The 24,971-nt window shown below is 42.9% G+C and overlaps 4 protein-coding genes across 14 annotated transcripts in view; all 4 read right to left on the minus strand.

Annotated features, from left to right (window-relative positions):
* Positions 1-5,089, minus strand: part of LOC113168841 (tumor necrosis factor alpha-induced protein 2-like) — a 37,092-nt gene extending 32,003 nt beyond the window's left edge. The window contains exon 1 of the mRNA XM_026369883.1: positions 4,690-5,089. The gene's annotated coding sequence lies outside the window, so the exon portion shown is untranslated. The remainder of the gene's footprint in view (positions 1-4,689) is intronic.
* Positions 5,090-5,640: 551 nt separating this feature from the next.
* Positions 5,641-10,617, minus strand: LOC113168865 (papilin-like). 9 transcript variants are annotated; one of them, XM_026369925.1, is made up of 8 exons: positions 9,318-10,617; positions 9,132-9,182; positions 8,226-8,390; positions 7,892-8,077; positions 7,653-7,685; positions 7,429-7,461; positions 6,720-6,822; positions 5,641-6,272 (listed from the first exon to the last, which is right to left on the minus strand). In XM_026369925.1, the coding sequence occupies exons 1-8, from the start codon at positions 9,628-9,630 to the stop codon at positions 6,221-6,223; spliced, it is 936 nt and encodes a 311-aa protein (XP_026225710.1). In that variant the 5' UTR covers positions 9,631-10,617; the 3' UTR covers positions 5,641-6,220. The 9 variants fall into 9 exon arrangements, 4 of the variants coding, with proteins under 4 accessions (XP_026225710.1, XP_026225701.1, XP_026225737.1 ...); XM_026369916.1 differs by having other exon boundaries at positions 7,429-7,464; XR_003299525.1 differs by lacking the exon at positions 5,641-6,272 and adding an exon at positions 7,024-7,121 and having other exon boundaries at positions 7,429-7,464.
* Positions 10,618-10,767: 150 nt separating this feature from the next.
* On the minus strand, positions 10,768-17,382 carry LOC113168903 (claudin-19-like). 2 transcript variants are annotated; one of them, XM_026369972.1, is made up of 6 exons: positions 17,200-17,382; positions 16,503-16,730; positions 13,102-13,266; positions 12,721-12,802; positions 12,530-12,643; positions 10,768-11,087 (listed from the first exon to the last, which is right to left on the minus strand). In XM_026369972.1, the coding sequence occupies exons 2-6, from the start codon at positions 16,717-16,719 to the stop codon at positions 10,991-10,993; spliced, it is 675 nt and encodes a 224-aa protein (XP_026225757.1). In that variant the 5' UTR covers positions 16,720-16,730; positions 17,200-17,382; the 3' UTR covers positions 10,768-10,990. The 2 variants fall into 2 exon arrangements, with proteins under 2 accessions (XP_026225757.1, XP_026225765.1); XM_026369980.1 differs by having other exon boundaries at positions 16,503-16,659; positions 17,200-17,381.
* A 1,184-nt stretch (positions 17,383-18,566) lies between these two features.
* LOC113168854 (presenilins-associated rhomboid-like protein, mitochondrial) lies at positions 18,567-24,457 on the minus strand. 2 transcript variants are annotated; one of them, XM_026369904.1, is made up of 10 exons: positions 24,352-24,457; positions 21,832-22,045; positions 21,615-21,755; positions 20,873-20,921; positions 20,690-20,785; positions 20,458-20,607; positions 20,292-20,362; positions 19,800-19,901; positions 19,619-19,716; positions 18,567-19,163 (listed from the first exon to the last, which is right to left on the minus strand). In XM_026369904.1, the coding sequence occupies exons 1-10, from the start codon at positions 24,426-24,428 to the stop codon at positions 19,040-19,042; spliced, it is 1,122 nt and encodes a 373-aa protein (XP_026225689.1). In that variant the 5' UTR covers positions 24,429-24,457; the 3' UTR covers positions 18,567-19,039. The 2 variants fall into 2 exon arrangements, with proteins under 2 accessions (XP_026225689.1, XP_026225680.1); XM_026369895.1 differs by having other exon boundaries at positions 21,832-22,048.
* Between the last annotated feature and the right edge of the window lie 514 nt (positions 24,458-24,971).

Here is a 24,971-nt window from a genome sequence, read left to right on the forward strand (position 1 = left end):
TCTGTCCACTAGAGTCCGTTCACCAGAGTCTGTCCACTAGAGTCTGTCCGCCAGAGTCTGTTCACCAGAGTCTGTTCACCAGAGTCTGTCCAACAGAGTCTGTCCACTAGAGTCTGTCCACCAGAGTCTGTCCAACAGAGTCTGTCCACTCCTGTCGTTGTCCTCCTCCTCTCCATGTTCCTCTGCAGACGTCACACTCAGTTTTTGTCCCTTTAGCTGCAGCAGCTGGTTTTTCCAGCAGGTCTGAACCTTCTGCAGAGAACCAAACTCGAACTTCAACTATTTTAGATTCTGAAGTTCGTTGGAAACTTCTCTTCACGTCACCAACTCTTCTGTTTGACTTATTTAAGCCTAGTTTAGAGTCTAACTGTCAGTTTCACGTTTGTCTTGTTGGACACACTCGTGCTTTAACTATGTTCTCTTTAAAAAGGTTTGTTAGCATCACTGGGTCAAATAAAGGTTAAAGTAAATAGATGTTGGCAAAACTCCAGGTGATTATGTGGACTGCACCAAGTCTTTAGGGTGTCGATACTGCTCACAGAAATATCATGGTTACAATGAGAAGCATGGGACATTAGTGGTCATGGTTACGATAAGGACTGTATGATTAATAGTTATCGTCCACAGAAAGCAGGTTTGAAGTATCATCTGCTTTAAGAACAGTAACCTGGTCTGTGTGTGTACAGATAAAAGATTCTTAACTTGATAACAGACATGAAGCTGTGTGGCAGACGGACAGAGGACGTCTTTATTTTCGTCGGTGTACCGTGGAGACATCATCTGATATTCTTTATCTGATCACAGCTGTTCCACTGCTGCTCATTTTCCCTGTTTTTCTCTGATCTCCATCAGGGCTGTTGCGTAACTGTGTCCAGTGTATCTGCACTGTTCAAAGACACAAACACAACCAGCCTGTCTGTCTGTCGTTTCGGTGCCGACCGCGACTCCCTCTGTTAACGACGGGTCAGAAAACTGAGCTCCTCAACAATGTTTCCATAATTTTCTCTTAGCTTTATCTGGTCAGGTTTTTTGTTTGTTTGTTTGTTCACCAAACAAACAAACAAACAAACAAACATGGAAATCTGCTAAACTTCACCAACCACATCTCCTCCGTCTCCACATCATGTAGATTTGTCCTTTTCAACATCACAAACATCAGACTCTACCTTTCAGACTATACAACTCATTATTCAGTCTCTGGTCATATCTAGTCCTGACTACTGCAGTGTCTTACTGATGGTGTTACCAGCTGCTCCATCAAACCTCCAGATGATCCAAAATGCAGCAGCACGGCTCATTTTCACACGTTACACCACTGTTCAGATCTCTGCTTCCTGTAGCTGCTGCATCAGGTTCAAAGTCCTTACTCTTACCTACAGAGTGGTCAACTCAACAACACTTGTCTACCTGAACTCCCTCTCACTCACTGAGCTCTGTAAGTGATATTCTTCTTTGTACCTCACTTGGATTAAAGCATCTGATAAATGTCTAAATGTAAAAGATGCTGAGGTTACAGTGTGGAAAACAGCTACACAGATTATTCATCAGCCAGAGGAGAGCCACGGGTTTCTCTCTAAAGCACGACCTTCAAACTGAAGTAAAAATCTCAAATCGGCACTTTGTTCCTGGAAAGTTAACTGTGAGTTCGAGTCTCAACGCTGGAGCCAGGACGTAAAGCTCTGTGTTTCCATTAGCTCGTGAGGGGAACCGGTCAGTTTGAGCTGTGGAAACTTAGAGAGAAAGTTCTGGAGCTGAATCAGCAGCTGCAGACATTAGAAGGGTGTGTGTGGTGTTTAATCTGGTCAGTGGGTCAGAAAAAGAGAAGTCCTCGCAGTCGGAGGTTTGATTTCTGCTGCTGTCGAGGGTTTAATGAGGTTTCATATGTCGCTGGTTCAGGGCCAGAATCGAAACACAAAACTGCAGCTGCAGACTCACGTTACTTCATCAGAGTCTCGATTCTCCAGACCAGGAGCTGTGGTCACACGGAGGAAACGAGAAGTCACAGTAAAAATAAATCTTCCTGAAACCGTGCTGATACGGCATTTCTCAATCCCTTTACTTTTCCAACACAGAGGTTGTGACATTCTCTCAGTGTCTTCATGTAGCACCCACACACAGTCCCTGTACACATGGTCCAACTTACTTCCTCCCAGCATGCACTGGGGCTCACCTCAGCATGATTCAACACCTGAAGAATTCTATTCAACAGAAACAACATCCAGCCTCCTGCACAAACACCTGTGTCACGACGACTCACATAAAACAACTTCCTGGTCTTCCCCCTCCTCCACCCGCTCCTTCCTCAGACTCCGACATCCTTAATGTTGGTGAGGGCTCGTTGCTCAGCGAGACCTCAGTGACCATACGATTGATCATGATTCCCTCTCAGGTGTATTCGACCTCTGACCTCTGTTGATCACAGGCTCTGCTGTCTGTGAAGATTCTCAGTCGTCCAGGTGTGTGTGTCCACGTCAAGGTGTGTGCACCAGTTCTGACTGGTGAAGACATTTGGCATCGACATGCGGCCAGAAGGAGATCACAGAATTCATCTTTGCTGTAAGTTAAAGTAACACAAGCTGCAGCAGAATTCATCTTTGCTGTAAGTTAAAGTAACACAAGCTGCAGCAGAATTCATCTTTGCTGTAAGTTAAAGTAACACAAGCTGCAGCAGAATTCATCTTTGCTGTAAGTTAAAGTAACACAAGCTGCAGCAGAATTCATCTTTGCTCTAAGTTAAAGTAACACAAGCTGCAGCAGAATTCATCTTTGCAGCTCACAGGCTGAAAATCCCTGATCCCAGGTACTTGCAGACCGAGGACTTTCTTGGAAACCTGACCTGATTTCAGAGAGAAGTCCCAGGGAAGTGAGCTCTGGTTCAGAGACGTGGAGCAGGAATCATATCAAGCGGGTCTGAACATAAAAGACGATTTATGATGTGAAAGTTGTTTGAAAGTGAAAACTGGAGACTGGAGCCAAAACCAGCAGTTGGACCTGCAGGACCCTTGGATCTGTCGACAGCTTCATGTGTTCAGTTGAGTTCAGCTGCTGAAACGCTGACTGACCTCAGTGTGTACCGACACACACACACTCCTCTGGTCCTTACATCAAGGCTCAACAGAGGAGAACCTCCACAGTCCGACGCTTTGTCGGCTCCTTCTCTCAGATCCCAGAAACTGAGATTTGCTGCAGCTTCATTCAAAAATCTTTTCTTCATTTCTTTGTCAGATAAATAAAGAGAAAATCAAGAAATCAGAGATTTTCGTTGTATAATCAGTTCCTGATCATTTAGTGGCGCTGGTACTGAGACGTGTTCCAGGTGTCACACCTGAAACCACAGTCGATCCAGTTGGGTTTTGTTTCACGCTGTCTCCTGTCTCCCCACAGAATAACGTCACGTTTTGTCGTCTCTTTTCTTCTTCAGACCAAACTGACATGAAAAAGCTCATCGAACGGCCGCATCAAGTTTAAGATTTTCTATAATTTAGTTTTAAGACCATTAACGAATTGTGTCGATTCACTGTAACGTCTGTGGATCCAGAACCTGGTTTTATCTTACTGGTCTCTGAGCCCTGGGGAAAAGACAAAAAGACAAAACCAGGTTCTGGATCCACAGACGTTACAGTGAGTCTTTGGGTTCAGTCTTTTCATGGGATTTAGGGATAAAAGTGTAGAAACCACCAGCCACGTCTTTTGAGCTCTTCACTGTACTTCTCTGTCCTACTTGCAGCTGGTAAAGAACCAGTACCAGAAACTGAGACGGTACCAGGTGTGGACCTGCGTCCTTGCACTGGCTCTGTGTCAGGGCTGAGTTTAGGTTCTCATCTCTGCCTCTACTCCAGGCCTAGGCGCTCTTCACCGGTACTGGAGCAGCAGAACCATCTGACAGTGTGGCAGCAGTTTGGTTTTACATGTGTTCTAACACTGGGACACGTTGTTGGTTCTGGTTCTGTGTGCTGTTGGTTCTACCTGCTGTTGGTTTAAGGTACTGTTGGTTCTACCTGCTGTTGGTTCTACCTGCTGTTGGTTTACCGTACTGTTGGTTCTACCTGCTGTTGGTTCTACCTGCTCTTGGTTTGACGTACTGTTGGTTCTACCTGCTGTTGGTTTAACGTACTGTTGGTTCTACCTGCTGTTGGTTCTACCTGCTGTTGGGTCTACCTGCTCTTGGTTTGACGTACTGTTGGTTCTACCTGCTGTTGGTTTACCGTACTGTTGGTTCTACCTGCTGTTGGTTCTACCAGCTGTTAGTTCTACCTGCTGTTGGTTCTACCAGCTGTTAGTTCTACCTGCTGTTGGTTCTACCTGCTGTTGGTTTACCGTACTGTTGGTTCTACCTGCTCTTGGTTTGACGTACTGTTGGTTCTACCTGCTGTTGGTTTAACGTACTGTTGGTTCTACCTGCTGTTGGTTTACCGTACTGTTGGTTCTACCTGCTGTTGGTTCTACCAGCTGTTAGTTCTACCTGCTGTTGGTTCTACCAGCTGTTAGTTCTACCTGCTGTTGGTTCTACCTGCTGTTGGTTTACCGTACTGTTGGTTCTACCTGCTCTTGGTTTGACGTACTGTTGGTTCTACCTGCTGTTGGTTCTACCTGCTCTTGGTTCTGGGTTTAGTTCTGGGTTTAGTTTGTGGTTAGGATGAGAACCATCTCTGTGAGATGAGTAGTGACACACAGAGAAGCAGCTCTTACCGTTTTCTTCTTCTCTCGCAGAGTAAAAAAATAATCCAGGACGTTTCCTCAACACTGTGACACGTCCGTGTCCATGCAGTGTGTGTGTGAGTGTGCACGTCAGGGTGTGTGCACGTCAGGGTGTGTGCACGTCAGGGTGTGTGCACGTCAAGGTGTGTGCACGTTGTTTCTACTCAGTCTGTCCTGCAGCACTCTAAGTTTCTACTGTGGTTCCGTCAGGTCTGATGTTCCTGTAGCTGGTTCCACTGTCCTCACTCAGTTACTGCTGTGTTCTGTCCCGATGTGTTCTCCTCCTCTGCTGTGTTAGACGTTCTGTTTGCCAGGTTCTGCTGGGTTCTACTGTTCTCCCTGTGGTTCTGTCTCAGGCTGCTGGTTTCTATCCGTCTCCACTGGCTTCTGGTTCAGCTCTCTGGGAGTTTTGCTCCTTGTTTCCTGTTTGTTTTATTTTCTAGCTGCAGCAGGAAATGACATCTTTTCCTCTTCCTCCGCCCACCCCACCTCCGTCGACCCACGGCCTAATGATTGGTCAAAGTGCCGCTGGAACCCCCTTAGGCTCTCTGTGCTGGTTTATTCATCACATTATACGTTAGATTATTAAATCGCGTTGACGTCAGAGCTCCTCTCACTCTTGACTGCAGTCAGTTGATTTGTTGCTCTCCTGTGTCCCCCATTGGGGAAGCGCCCCACGGTTTGGAAACCCCCAGTCTCACATGTCAGAGTCATTTACTGCTGTACATGGAGGATTTGAGATATCAGCCAACCAAAGTGGTTTTTGAAATTATTTTATTATCAACTGAATTATTTCAGAAATTAATTTATTTCATCAACAACGTTTTTATTTATAAATCGACGTCATGTGTCCAGTTTTTATTTCTCTGTCATGAAAAGAGATATTTTGAGCTTTTACTGAAAATTGAATTCCTCATAAAAATGGAAAAAAAAGTTTCTAAATCGATTTGGTTGAAACGTGTTTAATATGGAACCTTCTCACAGCTAAACTGTGAGTGAGTAACAGACAAAAATCATTTCCTCAGTCTTTGTTCTACTGATGATGATGATGATGAGGAGGAGGAGGAGGAGGAACATCCTGAGTCTGAGCACTTAACATCTGGCTGAAGGAACATGTGTCAGATTCTGGTTCAGGTCAGAAAAAAGTGTCAAACTCATTTTTTAGGACTAATTAAAGAACGATTGTTGAGTAAAGGAGCTTCATAAAGTGATCAAATGAATAAATGAGTCATAACAGAAATCCAGGACTAAATCTGTACCACGGAGATCCACTGCCCTCCACACACACACACTGTACTTTATTTTGCTGCTACTAATATTCACTGAAATTCAAGTATACATCAATCCGCCACTGAAAATAGTCCCCAGTAGGTGATTATTTATTATTCATCGTTAAAACCACAGCGAGCAGCTGTTTTAGGAAAAGACTGAGTTGAGGAGAAGAAATTAGTAGAATATCTCCAGAGCTGATCGTGTAAAGTGTCTCTGTGTTCCAGACTGGAGCAGGACTCAGACTCAGGACTCAGGATTCCACAATAGACTGATCTGACTCTGAGAGTAAGGTCGTCTTGTCGCTGGAGAGACAGAAACACACAAAGAGAATCTCAATATGATGACAAAACTAAAGCCTGTGTTGTATCAGTACAAGCAGCTGAACCCTCCATCCTGTTTGCAGCCCTGGATGCACAGAACGTTCTAAACCTAAAGTTCTAAAGTTCTAAAGTTCTGCAGCCTCTTTTCCTCTAATTTCTAACTGGAATTCTGGAGGTTTATTCTGGAGGGACATCAGAGATAATAAACTCAGGAAGTGGAAGTCACACTGAATCACATCAACATGTGTTTCATGTCGGTGTGGGCAGATCTGACCGAGTTATGTAACTTCACCAGGGTTCAAACAATTCAACAGAGGAGAACGTTGACCTTCCCCCTCAGCTGTAAACACAGAAAAAGTTAACAGAGACTTTTACTGAAGACAACAACACAACACAGGAGACATTAAGCACCAGGGAACACACGTTTACCTGGTGGGAGATGGACGCTGGGACCACCTATGGTGCTGCATACAGACTAGGAAGACCAGCATCAGGAAGACAAGCGGAACAACAAAGTAGAGGACGGCTGAACCTGAGGAAGAAGAACGATGAAGATCAGCTGGTTTGGTGCTTTAATGCTGGTTACAGGAGATAAATGACCTGATTCAAATAAATCACGTTAGGTAACATTTTAGCATTAATAGTGCAGAGAACACAGTTTAGTTACTATCTGTAATTTAAAGTTGTTTCACACTTGACGAACAACACTGATGTTTTTAAGATGATATACTACCTGTAGTGTCAGTGGTGTCAGTCGACATCGGTAACATAAATTAATGAGACGTTCAAATACAACATCTGGCTACAACAACAGTCACAGAGTTGATGATACTGGAGAAAATACAAATTAAATTAAAACATTAGCTGGATCTGCAGCAGGCTGACTGGTTGTAACTTTAAAATGTTTTAAAATGTACAGAAGACTGGATCCAGTGTTCGTTTTTATTTTATTTTATTTTAACATTCGTTCCAAGGACGACGTCTTAAAATGACTCTTTTGGTTTTTACTGACACATTTACAGTGACTGTAAAAGTACATTACTCAGTGGGCATTACTCATTGTCCCCATTGTACAGTTTGTATCTGTTCCAATCTTTCGTTGGAGCATTAAACTACTGATCTTTAGATAATATTGTACCTGTAGGACGAGTGGTTGAAGGAGGTGAGGAACCTGCTTAGAAGACAAAATATTAATTCATATTTAACAACTGTAAATGTGCACAAAACTTGATTTAGTCTGTTACCTTGACACAATACAAACACACCGTGTGTAAATGTTCTAATGAAACTACATAAAATTCAAACTCATTAAAATGAGAATGCTGTGATAATAAAATACTGATTTTAGGACCAGACTAATACCTGGAGATCCCGTGGTTACAGACTGTGATGTACCTGCACAAAATGAACAATGTTAAGTAACATTTCTAAATATTGAAGATAAAGAAGCAAAAGCTGCGACTTCACCTGAATCTGCAGCAGCTGTTGTCAAATGAACAGAAGATTTGATGAATTGATTCATGTTTGAAATGAAAGACACAGAAACACTGGCACTAAAGTTAGCTCATCAGTCCAACCAGCAGCAAACTGAACCAACTTACTAAAATAACTGTTGCCTTTAACATCAGCACAGAGCGCTTCACACTCCACCGCCGTGCTGAACATGTTCCCGTTGGACCCACAGCCGCTAAAGACGAACCTCTCACACCTCCCACTGGTCACATTGTAGAAGAATTTGGAAAACTGTGCATTGCATCCACCGGACTGACGTGGTCGATAACAACGAACTGGTGGGAGAGGGATGGAACAAACCCAGACTGAATCACAGACAGAGCGGCCTCCACACCATCTTATCATTGGACAGAATGTAGATCTTCAGAATATTAAGCCCATTGTTTTCCCCAAAGGTTTTGAACTGTTTCACAGGTGTCATACACTTTTCGTTGCACAGGGCTTCACATGCCTCCTGGGTTTCGAACGTGTTCCTGCTGGATCCACAGCCACTGAAGAAGCGTTCGCACCTGTAACTGGTGCCGTTGTAGAAGAACCTGGGAATCCCCGACTGGCAGCTGCTGTAATTCATCAAATCTGAGCAGTGAACTGGTGGAAGAAGGAGATCGGTTTGTTCAGTCTTATTAATAAAGCAGACGTGCTGTAGGTTACACTGACACACATGATCCTACATACAACTGCTGCTATGGGAAGTTCAGTTCTATATTCTATTACACAGGATGTTACATACAGAAAAAAGGTCCAACAGTATTTAACATTTCACTAGTTCTTGATATTAGAGGGGTATATGAGAGCAGGGGTGATGCTTTGCCTATTATCCACTTGGAATGAACAAAGATTAGTTTGGGTTTGGGTTCACACCGGGGCCGATACAAGAGTTTGGATCGTTCTTAAAAAGAAGAATTAAGAAGAATTAACAAGCTGCTCCCAGTTGATATGTTGATATGTTGAGTGTTTGAGGGCAGGGACCGAATTCACCAACCTTCCTCATGGTTCACATAGTTTTTATGACAGTGAGAATAAATAGCCATGACCTAATTGAACATGTGCTAAAGACACACAGCAAGTTTCCTCCATGACTGAAGAACAGAACCCTGAAACAAAGCGTATATATATATATATATAATGTTTATAATGATTCATGGTTCCAATCCGTTGTCTAGACATTTATATAGAAGATTAGATTATTTAGATGAAGTTAATGAATAAATACTGATTCGTGAATGAGAAGTTACAAACTTTAAACTTGCACACGTTCAGTTTCCCCTTCAGTAAAAGCAGAAGCGACTGTAATAGCCGGCTCTGAGATCAGTAGAAGTTTGTTCTTACGTCTCTCGTTTGCCAATCCGTACGTACGATCCATGAGAAACTGTCTTTGCTCTGTGGAATAGAGACATTTGACAGCAGGCAGAAAACTAAACAGTGTAATGTCCCTTTTTGATTCATGTGGGTGTATTTTATTCACTTTTATTCGTTTAGAAGTTGCTACATACACTAAGTAAGAGGCCGTCCTACCGTTGCTAATGCTGCTCTTGGGGTAAACCTGGATCTCTGAGCTGGGATCTCTGGGGACTGAGTAGTTGCCCTGGTTCAGGCAGTTGACCAGCAGACACCGATGGGAGCCGCTGAGCGCTTTAGTCACGACAGCCACGTGACAGTCGGGCTCAGCAAAGCAGTCGTCCCAGCAGCTCTTCTCGTCCTTTGCATCTGGCAGCTGGACCAGGCTGTAAACCCCGGAGACGAGGCACTGTGCTGGCTCAGGGACCTGAGCCTGACCAGGCCAGACCAGGAAACAGAACCAGACCACATACAATCCCTGCTCGCTCATGTCTTCAGTCTCACAAGTTGTTTCCACAAAAAGTAAAAACTGCTGGTTAGTATTTAACTACGTGGTGAACCTGGTTAATTCCACCAGGAAGTCGAGGACACATTTCCTGCTGTGCTGGTTTTAAGTAGTGACAAGTGAAACACTCGGGTGCTGCCCACATTCCTCTTTAATTACTCGAAATGTTGAGCTGTAACTGTCCTACATTAAAGATTGTAGACTTATAATCCTAATCTGTTAACCTGGACCATCATTAGCTGAATGCTAATGCTAACAAGCCATTTCTCCTGTTGCAGTAAACTCGTTAGTTCAGCAGGTGTTTGGTCACAAACCAAAGTACTGGAGAAGTTAAATGTTGATGATGATACCCTCAGTTCATCCTGAGGGTGAACAAATCACGTTTCATCACAAACACTTACATTTACAGTATATACAGATGTTCCGTCTGAACCTTGAAGCTAACACGGCCCCAACGATCCTACTCGATCCTACTCGATCCTACTCCTATCACACTCATCTGTAAACTTGGAACTAATATTTCAGCAGATCGAGACCCAATCAAAGAGAGTTTGAGATTTCTGATTCAACAAAGTCAAACAAACTCGTCCAGCAGACTCTGAACCTTTCAGAGCATCGTCAGCTGTAATAATGCTTCTTATTACAAATACCTTTCAAACGTCTACCACCAGATCACATCACATGATACAGTTCCATATCAGTGATGATGAGACTGCTTTTTTACAGCAATGCTACTGATCCTGTAGATCCAGTTTTGACTCTGGAGGGTTTTTATTTGGTTGGTATGAGCTGAGCCGAGGGACTGGGCACAAAACCACATCCTGATCACTCCGTGGATCTGAGAAGGGAATGTGACCAAACTGCTGCTTCTCTGCACAGTTCACATGCACCAACACGCTGCTGCCAGTGGGAACAACTTTACATAGAAACCACAGTTTTACAAAAGGTACGACCACAGTAGAAGTCTTCTGAAGTCACTGACAGACACACACTTCACTGTCTGGTCGCACTTGTGCAGCCTAAACGGTGACGTCTGCTGCACCGACCCTGGTACTGCACACTCACAGAGTCAGAAACATTTATTTACAACACACCAGCATGAAACACACAGATAATCCTGAGGGAATTACACGGTGTTTAAGTAGACAGTGACACCAGTACAAAAGGATTAGGCATTAATCACAGGATTCCTGTCACAATCACATTTCAGATCTTCACATATATGGTTCATTTTTGGTCCAAAGGCTCAAGAACTTCACATGATTCTTTCAAATCAAACATGATCCAGAGTTGTGTTGTGACGTTTTTGTGTTGAACACCATGTCTCTACGATCAGACTGGAGATTTAGACGTAAGCCTTGGAGCTGCTGCCGTCTGAGGTCTGCATTACTCTGTAGATGCTCTGTCCTTGGCTTGTTGTGGAGTAGTTGTATGAAAACTGCCTGCAGGAGCAAACAGAATGATTCAGACACAGGACAGTGCAGAGTGGTGCTAACAGGAGAATCTTTGACCAGCTAACGGTAGCATTTTGTAAATGCAGTGCATGCCTATGATACAGTTCCACAACTAGCTGCTAATGAAATAGCAGTAGTAGCAATAGTTTTGTCTGTGGTACACAGGTGCATCCTTAGTGTTTCATGCATTTACACAAACTGAAGAACTGTGGGATCTAAAATCTGTCTTTATTTTGCAGCAGTCTGGTGTCATTTGCACATAATCAAGGTAAACATGGTGGATGGTTGTGTTTGATGGTATTATCATTCTACTCACTCTAGCTGTGCACTGTTCACACTTTGTTTGGAAGAAAAATACGAAGAGCAGAGGAAATGACAGGAGCACTGTGCTGGTCCCTACGACAGGTAAGATGGTTCCTACCAACCCAGTTAGAAATAACAAGTTACTATTGTTAAAAAGGCCAATGCCACTTGGACTATTCCGCCCCCCCCCTCTGGTATACTGGAATGGTATGACAGTTTCTGAGTTCATTAAGTTCATTAAGTTCATTTCAACTGTTATTGTTTATGCAGTGTGTGCGTCCATTGAACTGTAAGTCCGTTATTATAGCTTTTTATGTATATTTATGTTTCTGTTACCGATATTATGGCTTTTCGTAGTTAGCTCGCCGTTTCGGCTACATGTGATTAATTAAGGATAATTGACAACCTGCACGTTTTTGAGCTCGTATTTTGCAGCGCTTTAATTAGATATATGTGTATTTATGGTTGAGTTGTCTAATGCTAAGTACCATTTCTTAATAATATGATTGATTTACTGGTTTAGCAGACTTGTATTTGCTTTAGCTAGGAAAGTGCAGTAGAGGGAATCGTTGTGAAGTCAGAGCTCCATCTCGTGGCAGCGATATGAGTAACGTGATCGGTAAACTCAGTCATGTTTAATGTTTTGGGAAAACGTCTTGATAATTAGGTATAACTGTTCTACTTAGTATTGATTTTGTGTTGTGTATTTCTTTCAGAAACCACACACACACACACACACACACACACACACATAAAAGCACATAAATGAGAATATGACTGGAATAAGGAATGCTGGAATAAAGCTTTCCTAAAGGAAAAGGGGAACTCCAGGTTTTTGAGTGATCTAACAGTCACTTCAGTGGTGGGCAGTAAAGCATCCGAACCCAATTACAAGGGAGAGAAGCCAGTGTCAGCCAACTCCATTTTTTCAACTATACTTACTACATTACTACTGTAATAATAAAGATTAACAACAGACTTTAACACACATTTTTTTCCTGTGAGCAATGGGGCCAGAGACCTGTGGCACATGCAGCCGTTTCATTCACTGATGCTTGTTCATGTATGAATTACTGGACATATCCAGCTCTAACATACAGTCTGTGTTTGTGTCTGTGTTGTTTTACCGTGCAGGAGCAGCAGTGGGCGTCTTCTTGTAGGAACAGCAGAGCATTGATCCTCCCAGTACAGCCAAACAGGAGGCCGCCCACCCCAGATACAGACCAGTACCCAGCTCAAACCTGCAGCAACCAACATACAGCATCATCATCAGCATCATCATCAAGCAGCAGCAGATCTGTGACTGTGTGCGACTGACCTGACCCCCCTGTACAGCGGGTCGTAGAACTCATTGATGACTCTGGCAGCGTACCACGACACTGCAGTCAGGGTGAAGAGGCCTGAGAGACAGAGACATCCAGTCCTTTACAGATATGCAGCTTCAGACAGATGTCTTACACGTTAACGGAATAACTGGAATAAACCTGTTCTTCATTAATCTACAAGAGGACTACTACTGCTACTACTACTACTACTACTACTGCTACTACTACTGGCTAATCGGACACATTCAATTAATATTTAACCTTTCTGAGAAATATGTGACTCCACTTTCTCTTTGACTCAGACTGCACTGGAGATCCTACAACATCAAATCTTTTTCCTGTAATAACTATTAAACAGCAGAAAAAACACGTACCAGACAGGATGAACATGATTCCTCCACTCAGGGCGATCTGATGTTTGGCGTACTCCGAGGTCCTGCCGATCTTGGTGCACTTGAGTCCCAGCACAGAGATGATGATGGAGGCCAGGCTGACCAGCAGGGACAGGATCATCAGAGCTCTGCAGGCCTGCAGGTGAGCTGGATCCACCACAGGCCAGGTCATAAAACATAACATTTTTTAGGCTTTAAGCCCTGCGTAAAGCTAGAACTTCATATTACTCCTCATTAATAGAGGCAAATAAGAACAACCCTAGGTTTCTTTTCAGCACTGTAGCCAGGCTGACAAAGAGTCATAGCTCGGTTGACCCTAGTATTCCCTCAACTCTCAGCAGCAATGACTTCATGAATTTCTTTACAAATAAAATCATAACTATTAGAGAAAAAATTGATCAGATCATCCCTGCATATAGCATGGATTGTACAACAACTCTAGATCCACGCTCGTACTTAGACTGCTTCCTCCCTGTAGATCATTCTGAATTAATTTCAGTAATTAATTCCTCTAAACCATCAACATGTCTCTTAGATTCCATCCCGACTAGACTCCTCAAGGATGTCTTACCTTTGATCAGCACGTCCATATTAGATCAGATCAATCTGTCTTTACAAATAGGCTACGTACCACAGGCTTTTAAGGTTGCTGTAGTCAAGCCCCTACTCAAAAAGCCTACTCTGGACTCAGGGGTCTTAGCGAATTATAGACCAATATCCAATCTGCTCTTTATCTCTAAAATCCTTGAAAAGATAGTTTCTAAGCAATTGTACGACCACCTGCGTAGCAATAACTTGTATGAAGATTTCCAGTCAGGATTTAGAGTACATCATAGTACAGAAACAGCACTGGTAAAGGTCACTAATGATCTTCTATTAGCATCAGACAATGGACTACTCTCTATACTCGTCATGTTAGATCTTAGTGCTGCATTCAACACTATAGATCACAACATTTTATTACACAGACTGGAACATGTCATTGGAATAAAAGGAACAGCACTAGAGTGGTTTAAATCGTATCTATCGGATAGATTTCAGTTTGTACACGTTAATGATGAGTCTTCCATGCACAGCAAAGTCAGCTATGGAGTTCCACAGGGATCTGTGCTTGGACCGATTCTTTTCACTTTATATATGTCCCCTTTAGGCAATATTATTAGGAAACACTCTATACATTTCCATTGTTATGCAGATGATACCCAGCTATATTTATCTATGAAACCAGGAGAAACTAATCAATTAGTCAAACTTCAGGAATGCTTAAAAGACATAAAGGCCTGGATGACCTCCAATTTCCTTCTCCAAAATCCGGACAAGACAGAGGTTATACTGTTTGGGCCTAAAAATCTCAGAGACACTATGTCTAAACACATTCTCACCATTGATGACTTAGTTCTGGCCTCAAGTAATACTGTAAGAAACCTCGGAGTTATCTTTGATCAGGATATCTCCTTCACTTCATACATCAAAGAAATCTCTAGAACTGCCTTTTTTCACCTGAGAAACATTAGAGTTAAAATTAGGAGCATCCTGTCCCAAAGTGATGCTGAAAAACTAGTCCATGCATTTGTTACTTCCAGACTGGACTATTTTAATTCATTATTAATAGTTTGTCCCAATAACTCATTAAAGAGCCTCCAGTTAATCCAAAATGCTGCAGCCAGAGTTCTGACTGGAATTAGCAAGAGAGATCATATTTCTCCAACGTTAGCTTCTCTCCATTGGCTCCCTGTTAAATCCAGAATTGAATTTAAAATTCTTCTCCTAACTTATAAATCCCTTAATAATCAGGCTCCATCTTATCTTAAAGACCTCATAGTTCCTTATCTTCCAAGCAGAACTCTCCGTTCTCAGACTGCAGCTTTACTTGTGGTTCCTAGAGTTTCCAAATGTAGAATGGGAGGCAGAGCCTTTAGCTACCAAGCCCCTCTCCTGTGGAACCAGCTCCCAGTTTAGGTTCGGGAGGCAGACACCCTCTCTACATTTAAGACTAGACTTAAAACTTTCCTTTTTTATAAAGCTTATAGTTAGAGATGGATCAGGTGACTCTGAACCATCTCTTAGTTATGCTGATATAGGTTATTCTGCTGGGGGACCTCTACTGATAAACTGAGCTCCTCTCCTCTCTCCTTTCTCCTGTATCAATGCAAATGCCACCATTGCACATCATTAACTTTGTGTCTTCTCTCTCCTGTAGTTGTGTTTCCTCCTCTCTGTCTCCCTCTCTGTACTTTTCTGCAGGTATCCTCGGCCTGGAGCTGTACATCTCCAGAATCCAGTTGACCTGCCCAATGTTCTTGATGCTTGTTGTTGTCTTTATTGCCTGATGTTCTTTTCTCTCTTCTCTTTCCACTCACCCCAACCGGTCAAGGCAGATGGCCGCCCACTATGAGCCTGGTTCTGCTGGAGGTTTCTTCCTCTAAAGGGAGTTTTTCCTCTCCACTGTTGCCTAAAGCTTGCTCAAATGGGATTGTTGGGTTTTCTCTATAATTTTTTGTATAAATATTTTCTGTAAGGTCTTAAACCTTACACTGTAAAGTGCCTTGAGATAACTTCTGTTGTAAATTGGCGCTATACAAATAAAATTGAATTGAATTGAATTGAACATTTCAAGTCTTGTTGAAGAACTTTTGATGACTTTTATTGCAACAGAGTTTTGACAGTTAAAATATAATAAATATAATTTGTCAATTTGTAACTAGAAGTTTTTTTGTTTCTCTTAAATTAAGGTTTTTGGTTTAATCCAGACTTTGGCATTTATTCAAATATGAATGACTTATAAACTTTTTGTTGACTTTAAAGAGTTTCTGCATCAAGTAAAGATAAATATCTAAATGATCAGCTCATTCCTCTCTTTGTTTACTGGCTTTTAGCAGAAGCCCAACATGTACACATTATAGTCTGGGCTACTCAGAAATGCCATCAAATTCCATGTAATTTAATACGAAAGGTCAGTTTTTATGAAACAGAAGATTCTGCTATTTTGGCTACAAAACAACTTTTAAGTTTAGTTGCTGAACAGATTTGTTTGGGATAAACATGACCCGAGAATCTTTACAGACATTCACAACAGGTTTGATGAAAAATAGATTCTATTAATGGATTCTGTTGCTTCACTTATTCTTTAATGTCTTTCACCTGAAACCTTTTGTGGACTACAAACTAACCCAGCTCCTGTTTGCAGTGAGCTCATAGATGTACAGACAGTTTTGACTGGATCAGTGCGATACTGAAAAAAACATAAAGACTAAAATTCATTATACACCAAAACAGAATCCCAGGTAAATCCGTGTCTGACTGTAAACTGATGAACTTTATTGCTTCCTAACCACTTAACACATTTGCTGTGGTTGGAGGATCATTGGGTGGTGAGTCCTCACCTGGCAGTCCCAGCACCGTCTTGAACTTGCTGCACTGGACCGAGCCCAGCGAGGTGGCGGCACAGCTCATCCACAGACCTTCATACTGCCACTGGCTGGTGCTGACCGACTCTGCCTGACTCCTCATCTTCCACACCTGAGACGACGTACAGCTGGACTGCAGACACCATGACACCACACCCATAATCAGACCTACAATCTGCAGGCCCACCGCCATGCTGCTTACACCTGGAAACACAGCAGGAGGTCGGCAACCAACCTCTGAGACAACTTCCAGCACACACACAGAGCTATGATCAGTATATATGGTAATTACTTATGGAGGTCCTCAGGGTTCTGTTCTAGGCCCTCAATAACGTTAGTTTTATTATTATCATTATTGTTTAGGGTATTTTAGAGCTGTTTTGTGTTATTGTGGTTCTGGGTTCTAGGTAAAGATGAGGGGCCCCATGATCCTTTAGGCCCCAGTCTGTTTTGTGTCTATTCAACATCAGCCGATGGAGTGATCCATGAATACACTGTGACAGTTTGGTTAAGTTTATCTCTAGTTTTCAGAGATAAAATTAATCAGCTTCTTTGAGTTTCACTCATCTGCTCTGACTTAAATAGCATTTAGTGAAATCTGTACTGTTAAGATAAAAATCAACAAACAGATCCTCAACTAACGCTGTATCATCCAGAAGATGTGGGTTCTTACCGTCAGCTCCGCTTTGGAAGTTTTTCTGCTTCTCTGCAGCTGTTTGTCAGGTTGGTTTCTGTGTGAACCTGATCTGATCCTCTGAGGTCTGCTGCTGCTCAGGGTCGATGAACTCTGGGAAATGCCGGACCAGCACTAAACACACATCTTTTGTTCAGGACGTTCAGGAATCCCTCTCCTCTGTTTGCAACAAACCTTTTAGTTTGGATCCTTAAAGCTACCAAATGTATTTAAAATAGTTCATCTCATCAAGCAGGAGGAATGAGGCTTTTCTCCTTCTCTTCTCTCGTATCCTCTCTACAAACGGAGTTTGGACTAATTATTATTAGTGGAGGAGATTACAGCTCGTCTGGTGATTTAACCAGGCTGATATTCTCTTACTGGAATTTTAAACTAAACCGTTAATTTAATTAATTGATCTGTATTATTACAGTGAAAATAAATGTTGAAGTGAAGCTCCCAGTAGAGTTGAGGTAACAATTCTGTGACAGTAGGCAGTATTAGTAAGTAGTATTAGTAAATATAGTGGTTTTTAACTTGGCTCTTGGTTTCCTTTTAGGTTCATTTATCAATTTCAGTAACGTATCTGATTAATCAGGCTACTATATAAAACAGCTGACATTACCCGCCTGCAGTAGTATTTGTAGTAATAATCTGAATGAGTGTAACAGTAACACAGAAACTAAACTCTGCACTGTGTTTGTCCATGAGACAGTTTGTGGACTTTAAACCACAGAGATTCTCTGTTTATCGAGCTGACGTCATGTTTGCAGTTCGCAGTTCGCAGTGAAACTTCAGGGAAGGATCAAAGAATCGCTATTAACTCCTGCTAATTAAAATTAAGACTTAAACATATTTATTCAGTGTTTTTATGACGATGAAACATTTTCTCTCAAAGTTTAACAGACGTGTCTGTAACGAGTCAAAGATTGTTATGAGGTAAAAGAAGTTCCGTTCTGTAAGAACACTACACAAAGCCATGAGTGGGCTCGCTGTTTGGGTAGCTCCAACAGAGTAATCACATGATTAAACTGGAGCCACTTTCATTCACAGCCACAAATAACTAAAGCTCACACAGTGAAGATTTTTCAACCAGGAGCTTCAGACCCGTACTGGAGATAGGCCACAGTCAAACATAAGGTTTCTGAAAGAAAGATACGGTGGTTGTGCAGGTGATGTATTCACCAGAGTCCACTTCATTTTGGGCCAATTTACAGTTTTATTATTATTAAAGGAAATGAACAAACATAAATAAGCAGAAAGGAAGATGGAAAGAATTGAATCTGTCAGCGAATCTCGCAGCTTCTTCTGTTTTCCTGCTGCTGAGGAGTCTGTCCTGAACCGGAGCAACTGCTAAACAACGTGTATCAGACATAATGTTGACTTTATTTAAACGTGCAACACAGATGTCTCCAACCTGCTCAGGTTTCATTAGAGCTTTACATGACTGCAGACACACAGGTTTTGGCTCCAGTGAGAGAATGAACTGCTTTTCTCTAAAACTGAATATCTTTGGGTGTCTGTAAGAACCAGTTCATATACCAGTGAGATACTGGGCCGAGTTACCGATCCCGTCTTCTACAGCGAAACAAAATGTGAAGCGAAGCAGACAAAAAGAAACAAATCTGAGTCGTTCAACAATTCTTTTCAGAATTTTGAACGCGGATCAGTGTTTCGGGTCCAGGCTGTGTTTCTGTGACTCCCACCTGCTTCCTGGGGAGGCCAAATAGTGCAGGGATCCTGGGTTAGCTGCAGCTTCTTTCTCCGCACATCTGTATCTTTTATCTGAAAATGTTTTTTTTTTGTAGTTTTATTTTCAGTCTGTCTCTGTCTCAGTGTCTTACGCAGAGCCTCCCTGGTCTCCTCCTCTGCCTGGTCCTCCTCGACTTCTCAGGTTGTGCCAAAGTTTAACAAAAGGTTCTCGGTTCTTCCAGATCAGCTCATGACCAAAGAGGACGTACCAGCTGGAGGAGAGGGAACATTTAACTTGTGTGATGATAAAGTTCTCTGCAGTTTTGTAGCTTTTGCAGTTTGACTACATGATCGGTACTTGTGTGACAAGTATCACTGAGAAATATGACGGCGTACTACATGTACTAGAAAGATCTGACACCAACTGATAACAGAAGAAGCATCATTTATATGAAATGTTACTTAAATAGCAACAAGGTTATAACAAACTGAAACTTAACTACACTAACAAAGTACTTTAATATTTAGTATCTCATGTTTCTGTACAAAATATTTGTTATTTTGCTGAACATGATTTTAGAAACCACCAGATGTCGCTGTCTCTGCTTTTTGTGAAGCCTCAAAGCTTCATCCTGCCTTTCAGAATAATTATGGTAAAATTCCTGAGCACAGTAGAAGTATAGCTTTATTCTCACAGTATAAACAGGTATTTAACTCAGGGACTCACATTCCAAACATGGCTCCTCCTAGATGAGCAGCGTGGTCAAAGAACTTCCATCCTAGCACCAGACCTGCTGTATCCATGGCGACGATGGCCTTCAAAGCCTGCGGAGATATGGACATGGAGGATGAGTTGATGATGATCTGACAGCTGGTGACTTGGGTGAACCCAGTGAAGTGAGTCTTACATTTGCAGCAGTGAAGGTGAACATGGGGAGGAAGATGATGGCCAGTTTGGCTTCTGGCATTTTGGTACAAACAGCAGCCAGGACGGTCATGATGGCTCCAGACTGGAAACACAGAGTCAGAGAGACCAAACGTCTTGTTGGATTTATGAATCCTGAACCAGCTTCTGTATTTATTCAGCATGTCAGAATTACTCAGGGGAATCACAGCGAAGATTCACTCAAAGTTAAAAACACTCCAACCTCAGAGTACAGTTATCCTGAAGCTTCATACTCTGACCCCTGATAATACCTTATCTATCAGTCCCAGGCAGAGGAAAACCCTCCTCTGCAGGAAGAAATAAATTTGATTGAATATGTGTAGCAGAAGTTATGTTGTTGCTGAGGTTGGGATCATAATGATTAGAGTCCAGACATGCAACACAGTCTGAACTTTGGTTCTGTTGTCTGTAATCTCAGTAAAACAGAAAACACAGCAGTAAGATTGTTGCTCACCGCTCCCAGAGATGGGCCGAACCTCCCTGTGGCCATCTTACTCACATAACTGACAAACGTAGAAATAACACCTGAAAAAAGGAAACAACATCAGTTAACATGCGGATGTGTCATTGCCCATAGCCCAGCCTTGTCTATTATAGAGTCGTGTTTTCAGGTGCAGCACCTGCAGACAGGTAGACAGCCATGAACTGCTCTCTACCCAGCATGGAAACAGCACTGGTGGAGAAGCTCCACAGGACGTACATGTTGGCAGCCATGTGGAAGAAGGAGAAGTGACTGAAGGTTGAGAGAAGCATCGGAGAGCAGAGAGTCTCTGCAAGAACAAACAGTTTAAACTGGTTTCATTTCCAACCACCGATCAGTTTGACTTTAACGTCAAGAGCCGACTGACTCACTGGAGGCAGGGTTGGCGGTGAAGTATTTGATCATGGAGCGCTGCAGAGACGGTACCCTCCAACAGCAGAACACTATGGCGTTAGCAGCAATGATGCCTGGGAAAACAAAACAGAGTCCATAGTGGAATACTGGGTGGGTCAGGGTACATTCATATTAATAAACAGAAAATACCATCATCTGACCTGTGACGGTCTTCTGACCCTCACTCAGTCTGTTCCACCACTGGTTGATCTGAAACACAAACAACGAGGGATCATGTTTGAGATGAGGAAATGCACCCAGCCCCCATCAGACTAGCGTCGCTTTTACACCTTAATTCTTTTGCTTTGGTCCGAATCAGTTGATGAGTTTGTAACATTATAGCAATTGCTCCTCGGTTCGGTTTTGTTTCACACCGAGAAAAATCCAAGCGAACCAAAACACGTCACTTCAAACTACGCGAGAATGTCCTTACCACTTATTGGTCAGATTGTTTCTGCTGCGGGAACAGAAAAGTAAATACAGGAAGAAGGTGAAGTGTTGTGGACTACTGGACGTTTGTGTGACAGTAGGGAGATGATTTAGCTATGAATGTTAACGCGGGTTGGTCCTTGATCCCGTTGATTATTGTTTATTACGTTACATCAGACCTGGTGACTATGAGACACTTCACCTCCTCACGTCTCCATTTTTGTCCTCCATTAATCAGACGGCATGTTTTTGGTGGACAAACAAAAAAAAGTAAAATCTACAAACTACCCAAAGTCCTCAAATCATGCGATTCATAGAATTTGGTCCCGTTCGGTATGCATTCTCACCAGGAGGACCGCACCAGAGTTCGCTAAATGATTTGGATCGAAACCACCTCATTTCGGGTTGTTATTTGACACTGTTATTTGACATCTATAACAACTTCTTCCTCACCTCCCTGTCTTCTGTCCTCACCTCTTTGCGAACGTCCCCTCGTTTCTGAGGTCGCAGCTTCTCCAGCCAATCAGCTCTCATATCGTTCAAGTAGCTCTGGACTCGGGACTTGAGAGACTCATACTGCCAGATGGCTGCTGAGCCGAAGGAGCAGCCTGTAAACTGACATGGCGTTAACACCTGCCTGTGACCTCGCTGATGATGTCACCTCTGACACTGACAAGTAAACAACACCTACCCCCACAGTGAAGACGAATGGTCTAACGAGCCGACCGAAGGCTCGTGGGGAACTGGACGGAGCCTGCTGGTCCAAGTGTGGGGTGGAGGTCCGGCGGTGGATTGCAGCCTCTGAGGATTCTGTGGGAGGGGGTTGCACCTCCTCCACCTTCTTGGTTTCTGGTTTCCTGCTGGCTTTTCTGAAACCACGTCTCTGCTGGAAGCTGTGAGGCCACCTGCTGGACACACAGAGAACTGAACCTCTAGGTGAACAACGGAAAACTAATCAGCAACTATTACTGGATCTGACAATTCACATCCAAGTGGATCAGAAGTGATGTTTATCACAACATCATGAGTTAAAACATTTTAAATTGCACCTTTCTTGTTTTGCATTTTGTGACTGTCAGGTGAATAAAAGTCAATTTATGTCACTGTTAGAATATCTTCTCATTTCGTGAGCTAACGTTAATGTATCGTCACACTGTTTCCTTTCTGTCAGGATTTACTGCTTCTCTGTGTTTCAGACTTCTAGATAGTCTCAATGAAACATCGGAAGACGTCACCAGTGCAAAGCTGTAGTTCTTTTCTTTTCATAAACCAAACATCTGATTATATATAAATTTACTGATAATAAAAACAATTGTTCCATTCCATTCCATTCCATTTTCCACCGCTTATCAAGGGCCGGGTCGCGGGGGGAGCAGCTTAAGCAGAGATGCCCAGACTTCCCTCTCCCTAGACACCTCCTCCATCTCATCCGGGGGGACAACGGGGCGTTCCCAGGCCAGCCGAGAGACATAGTCCCTCCAACGTGTCCTGGGTCTTCCCCGGGGCCTCCGCCCGGTGGGACATGACTGGAAAACCTCCCCTGCAAGGCGTCCCGGGGGCATCCGAAACAGATGCCCAAGCCACCTCAACTGGCCCCTCTCGATGCAGAAGAGCAGCGGCTCTACTCCGAGCTCCTCCCGGGTGACTGAGCTCCTCACCCTATCTCTAAGGGTGCCCCACTCCACTCTACGGAGGAAACTTATTTCGGCCGCTTGTATCTGCGACCTTGTCCTTTCGGTCATGACCCAAAGCTCATGGCCATAGGTGAGGGTAGGAACGTAGACTGACCTGTAAATCGAGAGCTTCGCCTTTTGGCTCAGCTCCTTTTTCACCACGACGGACTGCTATACCGACCGCATTACTGCTGCCGATGCACCAATCCGTCTGTCAATCTTGCGCTCCCTTTTTCCCTCACTCGTGAACAAGACCCCAAGATACTTAAACTCCTCCATTTGAGGGAGGACCTCCCCCCCCGAACTGCCACCTTACTGTGGTGGAGGGGTTTGCGTGTCCGAATGACCCTAGGAGCTATGTTGCCGGGGGCTTAAGCCCCTGGTAGGGTCTCCCAAGGCAAACAGGTCCTGGGCAACGGGCCAGACTAAGAGCAGTTCATAAACCCTTTATGATGAATATAACATCAAGGTCGGTTACGTCGCCCGGATTGGCGTCACCGGGGCCCCACCCTGGAGCCAGGCCTGGGGTTGGGGCACGTAGGCGAGCGCTTGGTGGCCGGGATCTTTCCCACGGGACCCGGCCGGGCGCAGCCCGAAGGAGCAACGTGGGACCGCCTTCCCGTAGGCCCACCACCCGCAGGAAGGAGCATAGGGGGTCGGTGCAGTGTGGATTGGGTGGCAGCCATGTGGAGGTGCCTCGACAACCCAATCCCTGGACAAGGAATCTGGCGATTTGGACATGGAATGTCACCTAAAAACAATTGTAATCTGCTGAAACAAGTGAAGAGTTGGCTGGTGAAATAAAGCATTCGTCAAAAAATTTGAGAAATAACAAATACTGAAGAGGTCTCTGAATATTGGATATTTTGGAGATTTTGGAGATTTCTGTGTTTTTCCTTTTAAAAGGACAAAGATCAAGAAAACACGGAAGAACAGATTCTCACTTCAAATCAAACTCTGGAGAATTTTCTCTAGATCAACTAAAACATGACACATGGAAAAAACTAGACTGTGAAAAAACACAAAATAACCAGATAATACTATACATAACTCCGTTGGATTTATTTATAATTCATAACTATTGTTTAACTGATTGACTTTCCTTTAACATGTAGTTACCGTCATTTGGTGTAATACTGTGGCTACAACGATCCCATTAACACTCTATTAACAGCCTAGTTTATAAAAGACATGTTTAGCTTGGTAGCTACAGGTAACAAACAGAAACAAGAGCTGTAACTGTAATTAGCAAAGTGACAGCTCTAACTGCACATTTTAACAACAGAGGTTTATAATTAGCAATTAACCATTAAACGGTCAAACTACGCAAGCAAATTAAATCTGACACAGTTTAAAAGCCTTAGAAGCAACCAGCCGAATAAACAGCAGCTAGCTCTGTTACCTGGATCACAGCAGCTAAACTAACGTTAGCTAACTGTCCTTGAAGCTAACACAGCTAATAAGCTACACTCCGAGCAGCGGAGGGTTCCTGTCCGTCGGCCGGGGCAGGCTGCATCTCTACGGCTGCTCTCACTGACCTGCCTCCCTTCCCGGAGCTCCGTAAAACATCTTCTCCGGTCAGTCTGAACAGGACGGAGCAGCTTCTCCACGCCATGTTGGATCCCTGTGACCCCCACAAGTCGTTCATTTCCGGGTCAAAACGGACGGACGGGCGGAGCAGCAGCGCCACCTGAAGGACAGAGACGAACTCCACCTGAATACAAAATAAAAGACCACTCATTATTAATAAATTAATTACAATTACAGATATTATATATTGTATCTATGCCTAAACGTTTTATTGTTAAATGTGTATTTTTATTATTTTATTTGTTAAACTTTTGAATTGTGTTTTAAAGTTGAGTAGATTTGTTTTGTTCCAGTAAAAATTATACTTCAGATGTTTTTTTTAAATCATAAAAATGATTAATAAACTCGGTGGTGACTGATAAACACTCTACGTTGACAAAATTAAAAGGTTAAAACAATAATCCAAACGTAATTCACTTCATTCTACTCTGTGTACTGGTGGTTAATTAGTTTATTTTTATGAAGCTATTATTTTAATTGTTTTGCCAATAAAATTCATTTCTATCATTATTTCATTATTCTTGTCTCTGAATATCATTTTGTTCATTCATATTTTTGATTATTTATT

The sequence above is a fragment of the Anabas testudineus genome, chromosome 13 (assembly GCF_900324465.2).
Source record: "Anabas testudineus chromosome 13, fAnaTes1.2, whole genome shotgun sequence".
NCBI classification, from domain to species: domain Eukaryota; kingdom Metazoa; phylum Chordata; class Actinopteri; order Anabantiformes; family Anabantidae; genus Anabas; species Anabas testudineus.